The 20,622-nt window shown below is 38.7% G+C and overlaps 1 protein-coding gene and 2 pseudogenes across 1 annotated transcript in view; 2 read left to right on the top strand and 1 right to left on the bottom strand.

Annotated features, from left to right (window-relative positions):
- CSTF3 (cleavage stimulation factor subunit 3) overlaps window positions 1-1,768 on the bottom strand; it is a 74,524-nt gene extending 72,756 nt beyond the window's left edge. The window contains exon 1 of the mRNA XM_025928032.2: window positions 1,561-1,768. Within this exon, the coding sequence (XP_025783817.1) occupies window positions 1,561-1,587 (27 nt within the window). The 5' untranslated portion in view covers window positions 1,588-1,768. The remainder of the gene's footprint in view (window positions 1-1,560) is intronic.
- Window positions 1,769-3,788: 2,020 nt separating this feature from the next.
- LOC147576570 (protein BEX1-like) lies at window positions 3,789-4,275 on the top strand (annotated as a pseudogene).
- Window positions 4,276-19,631: 15,356 nt separating this feature from the next.
- Window positions 19,632-19,975, top strand: LOC112865601 (ATP synthase F(0) complex subunit k, mitochondrial pseudogene; annotated as a pseudogene).
- The last annotated feature ends 647 nt before the right edge of the window (window positions 19,976-20,622 follow it).

Raw genomic sequence — 20,622 nt, 5'->3', positions numbered from 1 at the left:
CAAATAAATATGTTATGGAGAGATACAGCAAGTATGGCAAAATGGTTAACAATTGTTGACTGTGGGTGAAGAACTAACTATGTTGCAGGCATTCATTGCACTTTTCTTTCAACTTTTCTCTATGTACTAAACTTCACACTAGAACTTTAGGGTTAATTTTTTTTCTGTAAGTTTTAGCCATCTCTGCCATTTAAAAACCACATATCTGAAATATTCGAAGTCATGACATTGCAGTGTCTACAATTTTAGATAAACGAAAGAATTAACAAATTCTGGAAATTTTCAATGAAACCTTAGGAGATGACTCCTTGACTTTCAGGTGACAAACTATTAGCCCAGAAAAATGGTAGGTATACATAAACAGATTTGATAGAATTTTGAGACTTTTCATTCTTGGGCATTCTGACAACATGTAAAATACAAGCACAGAAGATTTCAGTACTGAAATCAGTCAACAAGCAAACACAAAATTTAATTTAGGAAGCTTTTCCCGACCTAATGAAATTTACAATCATACAGACTATTCAAGAGGAACTGCAATTTTGCCTCATCTCTGTTAACCTCCAAGAACAGCCTCTACCTTCTAAGCTGGGGACTTAAAAAAACAAAAACCTAAGTGTAGTTCGTTACCATGGCAACGGGAAATTTCAGGAAATTGAGACCCTGCAGGCTAGCTAGCCTCCATTTTAAAAACTATTTACCTGAACATACCATCACTTTAAGTCGAAAAACAAATTGAATGACATCTTTCATAAAATACCAGTTTCCTCTTTCAAACTAAAAGGTAAATACTACCCTACAAAATTCTGAATAAAGAGCAAAAGAAACAAATCATTTATTTAAATGTCTGAATTTTAAAATATTTATATGTCACTTATGTCCAGTACTAAAGCAGATGCGTTTATTCACAGTGGCCAAAACAGACTCCTCATTTCCCATTTATCAAATTCTGCATTATGTGTCGGTTGAAAACCGAAAATGAAATGTGTACAGAGAAAGAAAAAAAAAAAAAAGAAAACCACAAAATTCCCCCAAGTCTCTGCATAACCATGCTCTTACTCCTAGACTGCTTCCTTCTTCATTCGCTCTGGCAAGACACTATTTCTCCAGATGAGTTTCATCTCAAATTATTTTTCAAACTGGTAACCTATTTCTGCGTATATCGGAGAGGGGGAGGAGGAAACATTGACAAGTTTTTCGAGAACAGCGAGTACACGTTAAAATAATCAATTCCCAAACACCCTAACATCAAAACAAAATGTTATCAAAGGAAGGCATCCCACAGGAGTAGTCCCACGAACCTAAACAGGACGAAGCAGCTTCCTGGCTATTGTCTACATCAAGTATTTGTTCACATTAACGCCTAAGACAGAGAAGCCAAAAAATAACTTCAAATCTCAGTCAGCTCTTGCTCCCCATTCCCACCATTCTTCTGTACCCGGTCCTCTGGGTTCATTAGACCCCGATTCCTTCCTCAGGCGAACATGGCTGGAGTACTCGGACGAACAGAGACGTGGAGAGAAGAGGTCGCCACGAGGCCCCACCACTCTCTTTCCTCACCTGCTCCGGGGCTCCGTCTCCTGACATGGCCTCAGCTGATTAGAGAGTGAGAACTGGCCCGCGATGCGAAGCTAGAAAAGAAAAATTAAACTAAAAGCCACCCAAGCCAGTAAAGTTACCCCCAGCCCAGCGGAGCCAGACCGCCAACACGAATCGCCACCGCCCACTCAGATATGAATTAAAATGGCTGCGCCCCTGCTGGCCGAGGAGAGAGGTGTGGCTTCTGCATTAACTTCCGGGGCAGTAGGCGGGATTAAAAGCTCAACTCCCCAGTTACTTGGCCGCGCAGAAGCAAAGAGAACCCAGAGGTGGGCCCAAAGCCTGCGCTGACGTCACGACTCTGGTTTAGGGAAACTGTTGTTGAGCTGGCTACAACCGGCTGGGAGGCGGGAATCTGGTTAGCCTGGAGGTTTGCGCGCCTTTCAGAATTTAATTGTCAAGCTTTGAAACCTGGTTCTTCACTTTTTTTTTTTTCTGAAAAATTTATTTTATTTTATTTTTGGGCGTTAACAGTAAATTTTATTTATTTATTTTTATATGAAATTTATTGTCAAATTGGTTTCCATACAACATCCAGTGCTCATCCCAACAGGTGCCCTCCTCAATGCCCATCACCCACTTTCCCCTCCCTCCCACCCCCCATGGTTCTTCACTTTTGAAGCCTGATTACCAATCAGTTCAGGCAAACTGGCTATTTTAGGGAGCAATGCTAAGTTTAAATGCCTTCTATGTATTGGAGATAAGGAATACATCGAGGTCTCGGGTAATTTTTCTATGCTTCCTACGGATGAGAGGAACCGATCAAGCCCACAATAATTTGTACTGTCACCATCTACTATTGTGTCTAAGGCTTATTTCTCATTTTCCTTTTAATTGTGCTTTTATGGGTTTTCTTGGTGGGGGTGACAGGAGGTTGGGTAGGGTTATTTTTGGTTATGCAAAAAAATTTTGTTTGAATTGTTATGTAGTAGAATCTATCAATCTTATTGCTCTGGATTTGGGGACCAAGATAGAAGGGCTTTCTCCATTCCCAGATAATAAATTCAATCATGGTTTTAGTACTTCCTCGGTTTCATTTTTTCCATTTAGATAGTGTTGCTAGAATTGGCAAATAAAAATACAGCACAATCAGCTAATTGAATTTCATACAAATAATTTTTTCTATAATTATGTACCAAGGGGTTAATGTAGGCAACTGTCCATTTTAACTGGTAACCCTACATTTGGATTTATGATCCATTTAGAGTTTAATCTGGCGTATATTACACAGAATGGATCCAATTTCATCTTCTCCCAAATACAAATTCCATTTTCAAAAATAAATTTTAATGAAAGAGTAGTCTAAAATAAATTAATGACCATATGACATTTTGCTTCTGAATGCTGTGCTTTGCATCTTTCAAGAATGAAGAATATTTTCTGCTTAGCCAACATAATACTATCATACCTAATTAGATTAATCATTCTTTAATATTATCTAATATATTCTACATATTCAAATTTTCCAATTGTCCCCAAATTTTCTTCACATCTGGTTTACTTAAATCAAGAGCCAATCCAGGACCACACATTATGTTTGGTTTTTCTGTTTCTTCTATCTCTTTTAATCTAAGACAGTTGCTTTTTTTTACAATACTGATGTGTTGAAGAGACTGACCAAGCCAGTTAGTTGTCTTTTAGAATGCATGTTCCACCTTATGGATTTGTCTCATTGTTTCCTCATGATGTCATCCCGTAAGTTTCCTGTAAAGGTGTGGTTACTGCCCATTAAGTAACATAAAACTTAATACTGGATTAGGGTGGAGACAGACCGATTCTGTTATATTCTTGCAACTAGAAAGTAATTCTTGGAGCATCTGGGTGGCTCAGTTGGTTAAGTGGCTGACTTTGGCTCAGGTCATGATCTCACAGCTAGTAAGTTCAATTCCTGCCTCCTGATCTGCGGGTACAGCTCAGAGCCTGGAGCCTGCTTCGGATTTTGTGTCTCCATCTCTCTCTGCCACTCCCCCACTCGCGCTCTGTCTCTCACTCTCAAAAATAAATAAACATTTAAAAAAATTATTTGATAAAATTCCACCCAAAGTTATGATTTAAGGAGACAGAAGTCTCCGAGCAGAGCAGGTCAGGGGCAGCCCCAAAGAGTAGGAGGCAAAGGGGGAGCAGGTGCCCTGGTCTAACTGTTATAGGGGTGCACTTTGGGCAAGATTCGGGAGCAAGAGACTGCAAGGCTAGGCCTGGGAGCAATGGCGTCCAAAGAGGCACAGTCAAAAATTTCAACATGGAAAATGCCAGCCAGGAAAAGGATTAAAAAAAAAAAAAAATGAAAAGGAGCAAGTTGCTAATAAAGGAGAGCACTTAAGCCTCCCTTTGGAAGCTAGTGAATATTGTGTGTCCAGAGTAAATCATAGGCCCCTCTGTGTTTAGTCAGCCCATCCTTCAGTATAGGTGGGACATGATTCAGAGGCTTGCAGAGCCACAGGCAAGGATGAATGAAGACAAGATGGTTAGGATTGGGAAGGTGAGAGAGCTGATGGAAAAGCTGAGGGAAAAGCAATTCAGTCATAGTCTGCAGGTAGTTAGCCCTGATCCTCCTCACCGTGACCATCATGATGAGTTTTGCCTTATGCCTCCAATCCTGATGTTTTCCCTGAAGTTAATGATAACACACACCTGCTTCCTAAACTTACATGTTCTCCATATACCTTTGTTGTAAACATTGTGGGTCTCCTATTACCAACTTCTAAATGAATGTTGTATTTTGACCCAATCTGTAAGATTCTGTCAGCGGGGGAGTTTTATCCTATTGCATGGCAAAATGCTCATTATATATTGTGAAGTTAATAAAGCAGTTTAAAAAGCCAAGAGAGAAAGAAAGAAAGAAAGAAAGAAAGAAAGAAAGAAAGAAAGAAAGAAAGAAAGAAAGAAAGAAAGAAAGAAAGAAGAAAGGAGGAAAGAAAAGGAAATCTCTAACAAAGTAGGAACAGAAGGAAACTTCCCCTGTTTGATAAAGACTGTTTCCCAGAAATCTACAGTAGGCCATTTTAAATTATAGTAATGGTCACTTTTTTTTTTATGCTCTTTTTAAAATTTTTACTTTATTTTTTTAATTTACATCCAAGTTAGCATATAGTGCAACAATGATTTCAGGGGTAGAGTCCTTAATGCCCCTTACCCGTTTAGCCCATCCCCCCTTCCACAACCCTTCCAGTAACCCTCTGTTTGTTCTCCATATTTAAGAGTCTCTTATGTTCTGTCCCCCTCCCTGTTTTTATATTATTTTTGCTTCCCTTCCCTTGTGTTCATCTGTTCTGTGTTTTAAAGTTCTCAAATGATGGGGCGCCTGGGTGGCGCAGTCGGTTAAGCGTCTGACTTCAGCCAGGTCACGAACTCGCGGTCCGTGAGTTCGAGCCCCGCATCGGGCTCTGGGCTGATGGCTCGGAGCCTGGGGCCTGTTTCCGATTCTGTGTCTCCCTCTCTCTCTGCCCCTCCCCCGTTCATGCTCTGTCTCTCTCTGTCCCAAAAATAAATAAACGTTGAAAAAAAAAATTAAAAAAAAAATAATAATAAAGTTCTCAAATGAGTGAAGTCATATATCTTTCTCTGACTAATTTCACTTAGCATAATACCCTCTAGTTCCATCCACATAGTTGGAAACGGCAAGATTTCATTCTTTTTGATTGCCAAGTAATACTCCATTGTATATATATCTACCACATCTTCTTTATCCATTCATCCGTGGATGGACACTTGGGCTCTTTCATACTTTGGCTATTGTTGATAGTGCTGCTATAAACATTAGGGTGCATGTGCCCCTTTGAAACAGCATACCTGTGTCCCTTGGATAAATACCTAGTAGTGCAATTGCTGGGTCATAGAGTAGTTCTATTTTTAATTTTTTGAGGAACCTCCATACTGTTTTCCAGAGTGGCTGCACCAGTTTGCATTCCCACCAGCAGTACAAAAGAGATCCTCTCTCTCTGCAACCTTGCCAACATCTGTTGTTGCCTGAGTTGTTAATGTTAGCCATTCTGACAGGTGTGAGATGGTATCTCATTGTGGTTTTGATTTGCATTTCCCTGATGATGAGTGATGTTGAGCATTTTTTTCATGTGTTGTTGGCCATCTGGATGTCTTCTTTGGTGGTCACTTTCATTTCTACTGCTTAACACTGCACTGGAGGTCCCAGTTAATGCCAAATGAAATATTAATGTTAGAAAAGTGAGACAAATCTTTCAATATTTTCAAACAATATGACTTTCTACCTAGAAGACAGAAGCAAATCAATTGATAAACTATTAGAAATAACAATAAAATCCAGTAAGGTGTTCAAATAAAGGATCAACTTATAAAAATTAAGAGTTCCCTATACTCCATCAGTAATGGATTAGAAAAATGTCATAAATGATAAAATATACTCATGATAGCAATAGAAACCATAAAACATCCAGGGGCACCTGGGTGGCTCAGTCAGTCAAGTGTCTGACTTTGGATCAGATCATGATCTCATGGTTCATGAGTTCAAGCCCCACGTTGGGCTCTGTGCTGACAGCTTAGAACCTGGAGCTTGCTTCAGATTCTGTGTCTCCCTGTCTCTCTGCCCCTCTCCGATTCGTGCTCTATCTCTGTCTCTCAAAAATAAATAAAAACATTACCAAAAAATTAAAAACAAAAAACCCATAAAACATCCAGAAACAGTTCTTCTGCTGGTTACCTATGACCTCCCAATTACCTAATGCTGTGGTCAGTCTTACTTGATCTACCAGCAATATTTGACAACACAATCACTCCTTTCTTTTGGAAACATTTTTGTCACTTTACGTCCAGAATACATATTTCTTGGTTTTGCCAATATGTCATTGGCCAAATTTAAACACACACACATACACACACACACACACACACACACACACACACACACACACACATGTATGTGTGTTATATGCGTATATATATGTTATACATATATATACGCATATACATACATACATATATATACACATACGCATATATATATACACATATGTATATATACATATATATGTATGTTATATATATATAACACACATAAGCCAACATTATTCATAAAATAATTACTATTAACACATATATTGTAACATTTTATTACTATGAATTTTGCCACTTGCAGTGTTTCCATAAATCCCCCAGGTGGCAGACAAATACAATTTCCACTTGATTAAACAAACTTGGTAAGAATGTTACTTACTGCAAATCAATTGGAAATATTAATCAGAATTCTAGAATACAGGCCAAGTATACTTCCCATATGATTATGGAATTAATTTCTTATAACTTACATTAGAATTTCATTAGGAACATAAATGGCATTGTTAAATTGCTGAGCAATCATTGTAATTAGGCACTTTGATAAATATATATTCCACTTGATCCACCATCCTAAACACTTAGAAATGTATCTACTGGGGATGGAAGTTAATACTGGTCCTTTGGGCTCTAAAAAAATCAATTAAGCATCACTGGTAATAAAGCAAAAGTTCTGTTAACCAAGTAATTGTTTTTTTTTTTTTAATCTTTATTTATTTTTGAGAGAGAGAAAGAGAGAGCAGGGGAGCAATAGAGAGAGAGGGAGACAAAGAATCCGAAGCAGGCTCCAGCCTCTGAGCTGTCAGCACAGAGCCTGACCCAGGGCCCAAACTCAGGAACCGCAAGTTCATGACCTGAGCCAAAGTCGGACACTTAACTGACTGAGTCACCCAGGTGCCCCCCAACTAACTGGGTTTTTAAAAAATCTTTAGAGGGGCGCCTGGGTGGCTAGGTCGGTTAAGCATCTGACTTTGGCTTGAGTCATGATCTCATGGTTCATGGGTTCAAGCTCTACATCAGGACCTCTGCTGTCAGCACAGATCCTGCTTTGGACCCTCTTTCCCTTTCTCTCTGCCCCTCTCCCATGAGCACTATCTCTCTCTCTCCTCTCAAAAATAAAAACATTTTTAAAAAATTCTTTAGAGATTTCTACCATTACTCCCAATTTTAAACTCTTGACAGTTAAAATTGGTCCTAAAAGTCTGCGTGTTTGTTATACTTGGTATAATTTACCCACTTGCTATAAATACATTAAGCGTACTCTACCTCCTCACACTCACAGCTATATTTTTCTAATGTTTCAGTATGCTTTCTATAAAAAAGGAGCATGATCACAGCTGTGCAGAGGGATGGGCAAATAGTTTAAAGGCTTGTGTGAGAAGGACACAAATATATCTGGGATTTTATTTTTTAAAGTATGTATGATACTTCCAAGTAATGAATTCTCTATGTACATGGAAAGTCTGGAAAGACTATTGACTCATCTTAAATTAAAATGTTAATGAAACACATCTCTTACCCATTTTCTAAATGTAATCTGACTCTACTGCTGGCATTTAAAATTATTTGAAAATTAAAAAAAAAATAAACGTACTCAGTTAAAAACCATCTGGGCATTGTTAAATTTTATTTATTCTAAATATTTATTTTTTTAAAAAATTTTAATGTTTATTTATTTTTAAGAATGAGAGAGCTCAGGGGAGGGTCAGAAAGAGGGGGAGACACAGAATCTGAAGCAGGTTCTAGGATCTGAGCTGTCAGCACAGAGCCAGACACGGAGCTCAAGAACCATGAGATCATGACCTGAGCCCAAGTCAGATGCTTAAGTGACTGAGCCACCCAGTTGCCCCAATTGTTCTAAATATTTAAAAAACTTTCTTAAATTAGTCAAGAACTAGAACAACAATATGGGCAAAAACTGAGGTCAGGGGGGAGGAAAGCCAATTATAATCTCATCTCTTTGAAAAACAGTTTTTATTTCATACAGTCCCTTTTTGTATTCACTCATATGCATACATTTTTCCCATTTTAGAAAACATTTCATATATACAATTTAGATTTCTGTGAAGAGCTATTTTTCTGTTTTTAAAAATGTGGGGCCAGGGCACCTAGGTGACTCAGTCATATAAGTGTCTGCCTCTTGATTTCAGCTCAGGTCATGATCTCATGGCTGTGAGATTGAGCTCCAGGTCAGACTCTGCACTAGGTGTGGAGTCTGCTCGGGATTCTCTCTCTCCCTCTCTCCCTCGCCCCTCCCTCACTACCATATAAGCAAACAAACACGCTCATGTGTGCGCTCTCTCTCTCTCAAAATAAAATAAACTTTAAAAAAATGTGGGGCCAATATTAACTAGTATGACATAGACTTTATCCTGTCTCCAATTGCCTTTTAAGAGAAGCTAAACACTTTTGTCAGGGATGGACACCTAATAAGAATCTACCCTGTAGATAGACTCCACACTGATTAATTAAGTAATCCAATCACATGTATCCTACTTGAAAGGTTGGAGAAAGCAGAGAGACACTAGGAGAGAGAGAAAGAAAAGCCATGTGGACTCTGGTGTAACCAGTCCTTGAATTGTCTCAGTTATGAAATGGCTTAATAATTTTAAACCACACGTGCCCTTTCAGTTAACCCCCTTTTCCCTTAAGACTGAATGAAATTCTGTTCTTTGCAACCTAGAATGTGATACAACCACATTTTGATAAATTATCAGTTTGTGTCCTGTTTCCCCTTCTTATTCTGTTCCCTTGCCTTTTATGTGAGCTTGTTCATTTGAAGTAGAAATAAGTTTTAAAAGCAGATTTTACCATCTCTAAAAACAACTTGATGTTGCATAAAAGTAAAGAGTATTTTATAACTTTGCTTCCACACTTTCATTATTGTTCTTCATCCTGAAAATTGTATAAAAGATGTATTCATTTTCTAGGAAAAAAATCCACAATCTCCATAAATTTATGTTAATCTAAAATTCCATGTCTGTTTTCAGGACATGAATTTGGCCCACAAAAGACTCTCAGTAAAATATGTATGCCTCATAATCTTTGGTGTAATAATATTCTGCACAATAGTACAATACTGCCACTATACTCTGGTGCTTTTCATCCAAAAACTCTTCTAAATTCCTTTTATGAGGCAACACATACTTAGACTCTACGATGGTCATTTCATTGTTTACTGGTAATAGTACACAGAAGGATGGAATGTGCTATCCCTGGCACAAAGAGTTCTGCTGGAAGTTTAGAGAGAATAAAATGTCTTCATACTTCAGTGACTACGGAGAAAATACTTGTGGAAAAGAGCAAAGTTCCAAGAAGTATATATTTATTATCTCTGCGCTGGTTAGTTGGAACTCTTCATCAATGAGATCATAGTTTTAATCCCAATGTGGCTCATTTATCTTTCCTAGCACCCTTAATCTTAGTGTGTACCCCCAGCCCTGGCCAACTGCTTGACAATGCCTCTTCTTGTCCAAAGGGGAACCTGTTAAGAGAATAAAATAATCTGTGCAAATCCACCACTATAATTGGAGAACTAATTTAAAATGCTTGCCAGTTGACAATGGGTTAATAGTTATCATTTTCATCTAGACACTAGTTAGTAGTCATATAGAAAGGCACTGCCTATATATACATAAACAATTCCTAAATGATTAAAAAAAAATTTTTTTATAACGTTTATTCATTTTTTGAGAGACAGAGAGAGACAGAGCATGAGCGAGGCAGGGCGGAGAGAGAGGGAGACACAAAATCCAAAGCAGGCTCCAGGCTCTGAACCAATAGCACAGAGCCTGATGCGGGGCTCAAACCCACAAACTGTGAGATCATGACCTGAGCCAAAGTCGGACGCCCAACTGGCTGAGCCACCCAGGCATCCCCCTAAATGATTTTAGATGAACAATTAATCGATCCATCTTAATAGTGCTGAGATTTCCCAAATGTGTTTCATTGCATTTCAGTGTACAGATAGAGCCTTATTTATTATTTTTTAGATTTTATAATTGGAAGCTCGTACCTCTTGACCATCAAGACATGGTATTTGTCTCTCTCTTTCTGACTTATTTCACTTAGTATATGCCCTCAAGGTCCATCCATGTTGTCACAAATATCAGGATTTCCTTTCATTGGACACTTAGGTTGTTTTAGGTTGTTTTCATGTCCTGGATATTGTAAATATTACTGCAATGTACATGGGGGTGTAGATATATTTTCAAATTAGTATTTTGTTTGCTTCAAATAAATACCCAGAAGTGATTGCTGGATCATATGGTTGTTCCATTTTTTATTTTTTTTTTGGAACCTCCATACTGTTTTTCATAGTGGCCGTACCAATTTACATTCCCATCAACAGTGTATAAAACTTTCTTTTTTTCCACATCCTTGCCAATTCTTACTTTTAAAAATTTTTATTTTTGAAAGAGAGACAGAGTGTGACCAGGGGAGGGACAGAGAGAGAGGGAGACACAGAATCTGAAGCAGGGGTGCCTGGGTGGCTCAGTCCGTTAAGCATCTGACTTTGGCTCAGGTCATGATCTCATGGTCCGTGAGTTCAAGCCCCACGTTGGGCTCTGTGCTGACAGCTCAGAGCCTGGAGCCTGCTTCAGATTCTGTGTTCCCTCTCTCCCTGCCCCTCCCCTGTTCATGCTCTGTCTCTGTCTCAAAAATAAATAAACATTAAAAAAAAAAATCTGAAGCAGGCACCAGGTTCTGAGCTGTCAGCACAGAGCCCAACTCGGGGCTCAAACTCACCAACTGTCAGATCATGACCTGAGCAAAAGTCGGATGCTTAACCGATTAGTCACCCAGGCACCCAGCCAATACTTATTATTTCTTGTCTTTTTGATAATAGCCACTCTAACAGGAATGAAGTGATATCTCATTGTAGCTTTGATTTTCATTTTCCTGGTGATTAGTGACATTGGACACCTTTTCACATACCTGTTGGCCATCTGTATGCCTTTTTAGGAAAAAATGTTCAGATCCTCTGCCCGTTTTAAGATCAGGTTGTTTGTTTTCTTGCTATTGAGTTGTATGAGTTCTTTATATGTTTTGGATATTAACCCCTTATCAGATATATCATTTTCAAATATCTTCTCCCATTCTGTGGGTTGCCTTTTCATTTTGCTGATGGCTTCCATTGCTGTGCAGAAGGTTTTTAGTTTGATGTAGTCCCATTTATTTTTGCTTTTGTTGCCAAGAGTCTTAATAAAATGAAGGAAACAAAAAATTTTAAAAGATTAAGAGTCTTCGTATTCTAGCCTTACAACAAATTCATTTGTTTGAGGACACTGAACTGGTTTGGTCTGTAGAGCATGTGACTCTTGCTCTCAGGGTTGTGAGTTTGGGGTCATGAGCTCAAGTCCCATGTTGGGTGTAAAGATTACTTAAAAAAAAAATAAATTTTTGAAGATGGTAAAAAAACAAAAACAACAGGGGTGCCTGGGTAGCTCAGTCAATCAAGTGTCCAATTTCAGCTCAGGTCATGTTCTCATGGTTCATGAGTTAGAGTCCCATGTCGGGCTCTGTGCTGACAGCTCAGAGTCCAGAGCCTGCTTCAGATTCTGTGTCTCCCTCTCTCTGCCCCTCCCCCCGCTTGCACTCTGTCTCTCTGTCTCTCAAAATAAATAAAACATTAAAAAAATTTTTTTAAATAAAAGTATCTAAGTGTTAAAATGCAACTATGAAAATGAGGGCAGGGACCTTGCTGGCAATATTAGACTTATTAAATATGAAGTTGTCAGTTATCCCCAAATTGATCTGTAGTATCAAGACAGTTATACTCAAAATATAAGCAAAATTTTTTTAGGATAATGATGAGCCAACTCTAAAATTTATGTAGAAAAAGAAGAACAAAGTTGAAAGTCTTACACTACCTGATTTCAAGACTATTAAGACAGTCTGATATTGACAAAATCACAGACACATGCCAATGGAACAAAACGGAATCCAGAAATGAATTCATACAATTTGTGACCAAAGGTCATTCAATGGGGAAAGGATAGACTTTTTAGCATATGGTATTCGAACAATTGAATATCTATGATCTAAAACTAAATCTCAACCTATACTTTATACAAAATTAACTCAGAATGGATCACAGACTTCTAAGTAAAACTATAAAAGTTTTGGAAAACACAAAGGAGAATATGTTTTTTTTTTTACCTTTGATTAGACAAAGAATTTAGATATGATGCCCAAAGTGCATTTAATCCACAGAAGAAAATATTGATCAATTGGACGTTGTCGAAATCAAAAATATTTTCTTTTTGGAAGACACCATTAAGGGGGTAAAAAGACAAGCACAAACTGGGAGAAAATATTTACAAATCATATATCTGACAAAACAGTTGTATACACAACATATAAAGAACTCCTGAAACTTAACAATAAGGAAATAACACAATTTAGAAAATGAGCAAAAGATTTGAATAGCCACTTGACCAAAGAACATAAACAGATGGCAAATAAGCACATGAAAAGACGCTCAATTTCATTAGTCATTAAGGAGAGGCAAATTAAAACCATGATAGGTTATAGCTGCAAACCTACTGAATAGCAAAACAACACCTGATAATACCAAGTGCTGATGAGGATGTAAAGCAGCTAGAATTCCTTTTTTTTCCTTCTCTTTTCTTTTCCTTCCTCCCTTCCTCCCTTCCTTCCTTCCTTCCTTCCTTCCTTCCTTCCTTCCTTCCTTCCTTCCTTCCCTCCTTCCTTTTTTCTTTCTTTCTTTCTTTCTTTCTTTCTTTCTTTCTTTCTTTCTTTCTTTCTTTCTTTCTTTCTTTCTTTCTTTCTTTCTTTCTTTCTTTGTATTTTAGAGAGACAGAGAGTAGGGAGGGGCAAGGAGAGAGAGAGAATCTTTAGCAGGCGCCATACTCAGTACGACCCTGGGATCACGACCTGTGCTGAAATTAAGAGTTGGTCGCTCAGCACATTGAGCCATCCAGGTGCCCCAAAGCAGCTGGAACTCTTCACATTACTGGTGGGAATGTAAAATGGTACGGACACTTCCTGAAACACTTTGGTGAGTTTATTAAATAAATAAATAAATAAATAAATAAATAAATAAATAAATAAATACCATATGACCCAGCAATTAATCCCACTGGTAAGTTTTCCCCAAGACAAATAAAAATTGTCCTCACATGAAAACCACATACAAATGTTTATAGCAACTTTATTCATCATATAAAAATACTAGAAACAGGGGCGCCTGGGTGGCGCAGTCGGTTAAGCGTCCGACTTCAGCCAGGTCACGATCTCGCGGTCCGTGAGTTCGAGCCCCGCGTCGGGCTCTGGGCTGATGGCTCAGAGCCTGGAGCCTGCTTCCGATTCTGTGTCTCCCTCTCTCTCTGCCCCTCCCCTGTTCATGCTCTGTCTCTCTCTGTCCCAAAAATAAATAAACGTTGAAAAAAAAAAATTAAAAAAAAAAATACTAGAAACAAACCAAATGTCCATCAGTTGGTGTTGAATAAATGAACTGTAGCACATATATACTAAAGAAATGCTAATCCAGCAAGTAAAAGGAACAACTATTTTTTTTTTTTTTTTTTTTTTTTTTTATTTTTGGGACAGAGAGAGACAGAGCATGAGCGGGGGAGGGGCAGAGAGAGAGGGAGACACAGAATCGGAAACAGGCTCCAGGCTCCGAGCCATCAGCCCAAAGCCTGACGCGGGGCTCGAACTCACGGAGCGCGAGATCGTGACCTGGCTGAAGTCGGACGCTTAACCGACTGCGCCACCCAGGCGCCCCAAAAAGGAACAACTATTGATACTACTGATATACAGAATAGTGTGGATGAATCTCAAACACATTATGCTTAGTGAAAGAAGCCAGACTCAGACCACATATTAGTTGATTCCATTTATATGACTTTCTGAAAAGGAAAAACTATATGGGTGGAAACCAGATCGGTGATTGCCAGTTAATTTCACCAGGCAGTTGTGACAATTCTAAACTTGTATCATCTTCCTTTGTCTCTTTTGCTGAATACTCCTTATCTCCCAAATTTAGAATGCTCTGGGACTAGTTACTGGAGCTTTTCTATCACAGTATTCTTTGGTGATCACATTCAATTCCATAGCCTCAAACACCAACTGTATGCTAACTACCAAATTCAGGCAATACCTCTATTCTGCCCTCCAGACTTATTAAACCCATAGCCTACCTGACATTTCCACTTGGGAATCTAGTAATATCTCAAACTTGACATATCTAAAACAAGCCTTCTTTTTTATGTAATTAAAAAAAAAATTAATGTTTATTTATTTATTTTTTAATTTTTTAATGTTTTATTTATTTTTAAGACAGAGAGAGACAGAGCATGAGTGGGGGAGGAGCAGAGAGAGAGGGAGACACAGAATCTGAAGCAGGCTCCAGGCTCTGAGCTGTCAGCACAGAGTCTGATGCAGGGCTCGAACTCACAAACTGTGAGATCATGACCTGAGCCGAAGTCGGACGCTTAACTTACTGAGCCACCCGGGCACCCCATGTTTATGGATTTTTGAGAGACACAGAGACAGAGAGAGTGTGAGCAGGGGAGGAGCAGAGAGAGGGAGACAGATGTTAGTGCAGAGTCAGATGTGGGGCTCAAACTCATGAACCATGAGATCATGACCTGAGCTGAAGTCAGAAGCTTAACTGACTTAGCCACCCGGGTGCCCCCAAAACTAGTCTTCTGATCTTATTCCCCAAACCCTGTCTCTCGTAGGCTTTACCATGTCAGAAAATTGCAACGACATGTGTTCAATTGCTTAGGCCAAAAACAATGCAGTCATCCTTGACCTCTTTTTCTCTCATCCTATCCTAGCAGCAATTCTAGTAAATTCCATCTTCAAAAAACAAAACAAAACAACAACAAACAAAATCTAATCACTTCTCTCCACCTCTACTGCCCCCACTCTGCTCCAGGCCACCATCATGTCTCACTTGGAATATTGTGATTGCCTTCTAACTGGTCTCCCACTTCTGCCTTTGACCCCTCTATTAGTTCTCCAAGAAACAGATGCCAAGACATGATTAAATGTACTAGAAATTTTTCATGAGAAGCCCCTGTGGGAGAAAACGAAGAGGGAGTTAGGAGAGGTTAGAAAAGCTGTCAGACTGTGATGTGAGTTTAGGTGCAGATGAAGTGAAGGAAGTTTGGGTGGGACACTCTTAGGCTGCTGTCCAGTTAAGGAAATCTTCGTGTCAAAGTCATCTGTCAAAGGAGTCCTGTGATTCTAGGGAAGGGTCCTGCCTTAGTATCGCTGCTATGCTCAATCATTGGCTGAGAGCAGCCAGGGCAAAGCATGCCCTTAAAATGCCACATTTGTGGCCCTCAATCAATTATGCTTTCTGCAGTAAGCCACTGAGAGTGTTTTCCAGTACCTACCACATCCCCTTCAGTCCGTTCTCTACACAGTTGTCAGAGTGATCTTGCTAAAATGTAGCCAGATCACTTAACTCTACTGCTCAAAACCTTTCAATCACTTCCCATTTAATTCAGAATTAAACCAAACTCCAAACATGGGCCACCCATTACTATAAAGAGGTGAGATCAATAGGTCCTCAACTACTAAACTGAAATATTTGTGACATATGTGGGGTAATCTGACCTGGTAGTGTGCTGTGACCAGATTTGGTAACATCTGGAAAGTCAGAAAGTACAAAGAAAGTACTTAGAAAAAATACAATTTGACTTCTCTGGAACCCTGTTATATGTTAGACCACCTTCTCAGAGTGTTAGATCATAGGATAGAGAGGGGATTGTATCAACATAAAACACATTTAATTCCAGTGAGAGAATAGGGAAAGTATGCATGCTTGAGGTTTTCTTGAAGAAGTATACAAAGGTTCATCTATAACCAGGACTCTTAAGGTTGTAAGCAGACTGGAATTTCTCTCCTAGTTTCCTAACAAACAATTTAACTCTGCTTTCTATTCATCACTCCTGGAGGACAGAGATGACTCTGGAATTTATATACAAGGACAGTAAAAGGAGCAAGGGCTCCTTGGAGAAATGGTCAATTCCAAGGCTGGGGTAGGAAAAGACAAGATGAGTTGGGAACATCTTATAGTATTAGAAATTAAGGAAGTGCTGAAAAACTAAGGGGACATAGGAGCCAGCTTGAAGGGGGTCCCACCAGTCAAATATTGGTCAGTTTGAATAAACAAATAATAATAGGAATGGGTTATTGTTCATTGATTAATAAGAAGCCATGAGTCCATGTTATTACAGAAAAAAAAAATCACTATTTTATTGGCCCTGTAAATAATTGACTCATATAAGAATCATCAATAAATACTAAAACTATTATGTGAAAGACTGTGGGAGAGCATGATATTCATGGTCTCAAACTATCACTCTGCAGAATACTTCCTAATTACAAAGGGAAAAGATGTCTTTCAGAGAAATTCAGGAGGAACTTAATGAAATGAACAAAGTTAACATCAATGATGAAGCAAACCAACTGTAAGACTCCCTTAGGTTTGATGATTTATTGGAAGGACTCAGAAAACTTTAAAAAGCTGGGGCGCCTGGGTGGCGCAGTCGGTTAAGCGTCCGACTTCAGCCAGGTCACGATCTCGCGGTCCGTGAGTTCGAGCCCCGCGTCGGGCTCTGGGCTGATGGCTCAGAGCCTGGAGCCTGTTTCCGATTCTGTGTCTCCCTCTCTCTCTGACCCTCCCCCGTTCATGCTCTGTCTCTCTCTGTCCCAAAAATAAATAAACGTTGGAAAAAAAAATTAAAAAAAAAAAAAAAGAAAACTTTAAAAAGCTGTTATCCTCACAGTTACAGTTTATTATAGCAAAAGGATATGAATTAACATCAGCAAAAGGATGGGGCAAAAGGAGCATGGGGCAAAGTCTGGGACAATAGGAATAATCTACTAGTTGTCGTTTCTCAGTGGGGTCACACGGACAGCACTCAATTCTCCCAGCAACCGTATGTGACTATATGTGTGAAGTGTTGACAACCAAAGAAGCTGACTCAAGCTGTGGTGTCCAGGGCTTTACTGGGGCCACTAAATAACTGTCCAGGGCCAGTTTTAGAAGCATGTATCACCATATGACTGACCTTAGGTACCCAATTACCAGATTCCAGAGGTTGAACCCAAGCAGCATGGACCAGGGCCTGAGGCATATGAAAACAGCTATTCACCATAAATCAAATTGTTAGCATAAATTATCTGGTCAAACCCATACAGGATGGCCCAAGGCCCAAGGCATACAAAAACACTTTTTTCAGGCAGATTCTAAGGGCTGAGAGGTTATCTCCCAGGAGCTGGTCAAGGTCTAACCCTTTCTTTGGAATGTGCAGAGTTTAAGCAACCAAGCCTGCTGAATTAACCCTTTATGGCATACCACAAGATAGGAAAAGAGTACAGATCAACAATGTATCATCCTGCCCAATTTTTAACTTAGATCTAATTGTAAGGAAACCATCAGAGACATCCAGATTGATTGACATTTGGCAAACAATTGTCCTGATTCTTAACTAATGTCAATGATATGAAAGAAAAAAAAGAAGCAAAAAAAAAAAAAAAAAGGGATGCTATTCTAGATTAAAAGAGACGAAAAGAGATGTCACAACTAAATACAATGTGTGATCTTTCATTGGATGTCCTTGGTCAAAGCAAAACAAAATATAACACATATAAAAGACATTATTGGGGCATTTGAATAGGGACTGCATTGCAGATAATAATACTGTATCCAGGTTAAATTTCTCAGATATGACAAAGACTCTATCTTTGACCAAACTTGAGTCAGGTTCCTCTGAGTCCTGTTTCTCACTATGCCCCTGACCTTGGACTCTGTCATTGGCCCATCAAGTATAGCTTTAGCAAGAATCCTGCTGGGTCAATATATGGAAAATCTGCCACCATTGGTATCTGACCACTCTTGATATCTGATTAAATTCTTCATCTCTTATCCTGTATATCTTATCACCCTGGCCTGCCTTCAGCAGGATCTCATCGTTTATTTATTTTATTTTTTATTTTTTTAAGCAATCTCTATGTCCAATGTGGGCCTCGAACTCAAAACCCTGAGATCAAGGGTTGCATACTCTATTGACTTAGCCAGCGAGGCACCCCCATCATTGAGTTTAGCCACAGTCTCTCTGATGTTTCGTTTTAGTAATTTTCCATCAACTAACATTCACCTTGCTCCTTCCTTATAAATTCCTGTTTGTCATTGTTAGCGTTGGAGCTGAGCTCAGGCTCTCTCCCATATTACAAAACCCATTGCAGTAGTTCTCCCTGAATAAAGTCTGCCAGTCTGCCTTATCATCTTGAACAGTTATCATGAATAATTTTTTCTTGACCAAGTGTAATAATATGTGTAATATTATGATTATGAAGGAGATATCCTTATTTTTAGGATACATAGGCTGAAATATTTAGAATTGTTATGAAGTCTGCCACTAACCTGCAAATAATTTAGCAAATACCTATATATATGTGTGTGTGTGTGTGTGTCTATGTATAGATATGTGTGTATATGTTATATGTATACGTATATATGTGTATGTGTGGGAAGAGAGGCATAGAGAGTGCGTGAGAGAGAAAGCATATTTGGCAAAATGTTTACAGTTAAATGAACCTAGGATGAGTATTCAATATCCAATTCTTATGAGTTTTATGGTTTTTAAATTTTTTAAGATTTTATTTTATTTTACTTAAAACTTGTTTAAGTTTTTTTTTTAATGTTTATTTTTGAGAGAGCGAGAGACAGAACACAAGCCGAGGAGAGGCAGAGAGAGAGGGAGACACAGAATCTGAAGCAGGCTCCAGGCTCTGAGCCATCAGCACAGAGCTCGACACAGGGTTCGAACCCACGAACTATGAGATCATGACCTGAGCCAAAGCCGGTTGCTCAACCAACTGAGCCACCCAAATACCCCTAAAGATTTTATTTTTAAGTAATCTGTACACCCAACATGGGATTCAAATTTATAACCCCAAGATCAAAAGTTACATGCTCTACTGACTGATCCAGCCAGACACTCATCTGGGTTTTCCTTAATTTTACAAAATAAAAAGTTGGAAAAAATAATTCTGTAAGGTGGGGGGGGGGGGGTGGAGAAAAGTATTAGAGGAAGAATTTTGCCAGGAAGACAGCTATTGGGTTTCCCTGTGTTGACATTTATTTATTTATTTTATCGTGGTAAAAGACACATAACATTAAATTTACCACCTCAACCATTTTTTAAAAAAAGATTTAATTGTTTTTCTTCCAGCTGACCATGGGGTTGCTGCATGCACTAAAGGACACAACCAGCAGAATTGGTTTCTTTTGCAAGATTGAAATCCTGGTAGGTCCAGGAACTGATGCCCAATTCCATTTCACTGGTATCAAAAAATATTACAAGTCTTATACTCTCACAGGGAGAATGAATTGTGTACTGGCCACATACAGAGGTATTGCTTTGATTGTCATATACTTCAAGTTAAGGTCTAAAACAACACCAGCTGTGAAAGCAACACAAATGGATTTTAAAGTGTACCTTATCTTCTAATTTCCCATGCCTGGAGGAACTAATGTCAACTTGTCATGTGATCCTCAATTTGTACAATAAATTATGAACCTGGAAAACAACAACAACAACAACAACAGATTTTATTTTAAGTAATCTTTATACCCAGTGCAGGCCTCCAATGAACAACCTCGAGATCAAGAGTCACATGCTCCACCGACTGAGCCAGCCAAGCACCCCCACCTCAACACCAAAGTGTTCAATTCAGTAATGTCAAATATATTCACTTTGTTGTGCAACAGATCTTTCCTACAACGTTTCGTCTTGCAAAACTGAAACTTCATACCCACTGAACCCTAATTTCTCCCTTCCTTTTTCCCCAGCCTTTGACAACCATGTTTCTACTTATTGCTGCTAGATTTTGAGTACCTTAAGTACCTCTCATAAGTGGAATCATACAATATTTGTTCTTTTGTGGCTGTCTTATTTCACTTGGTATAATGTCCTTGGCATTGTAGTATATAATAGGATTTACTTTCTTCTTTTTAAAGCTGCATAATATTCTATGTATGCATCACATTTTCTTTATCCATTTATCCATTGATGGACATTTGGGTTGCTTTCACCTCTTGGTTACTATGAATAATGCTGCAGTAAATGTGAGAGTGCAAGTATCTCTTTGAGATCCTGCTTTTAATTCTTTAAATTCCCAGAAGTGGGATTGCTGGATCATATGGTAATTCTATTTGTAATTTTTTGA

This window comes from Puma concolor, chromosome D1 (genome assembly GCF_028749965.1).
Source record: "Puma concolor isolate L17-30 chromosome D1, mPumCon1.1.hap2, whole genome shotgun sequence".
In the NCBI taxonomy this organism is placed as follows: Eukaryota; Metazoa; Chordata; class Mammalia; order Carnivora; family Felidae; genus Puma; species Puma concolor.
This window is presented reverse-complemented; position numbering and strand designations above follow the sequence as displayed.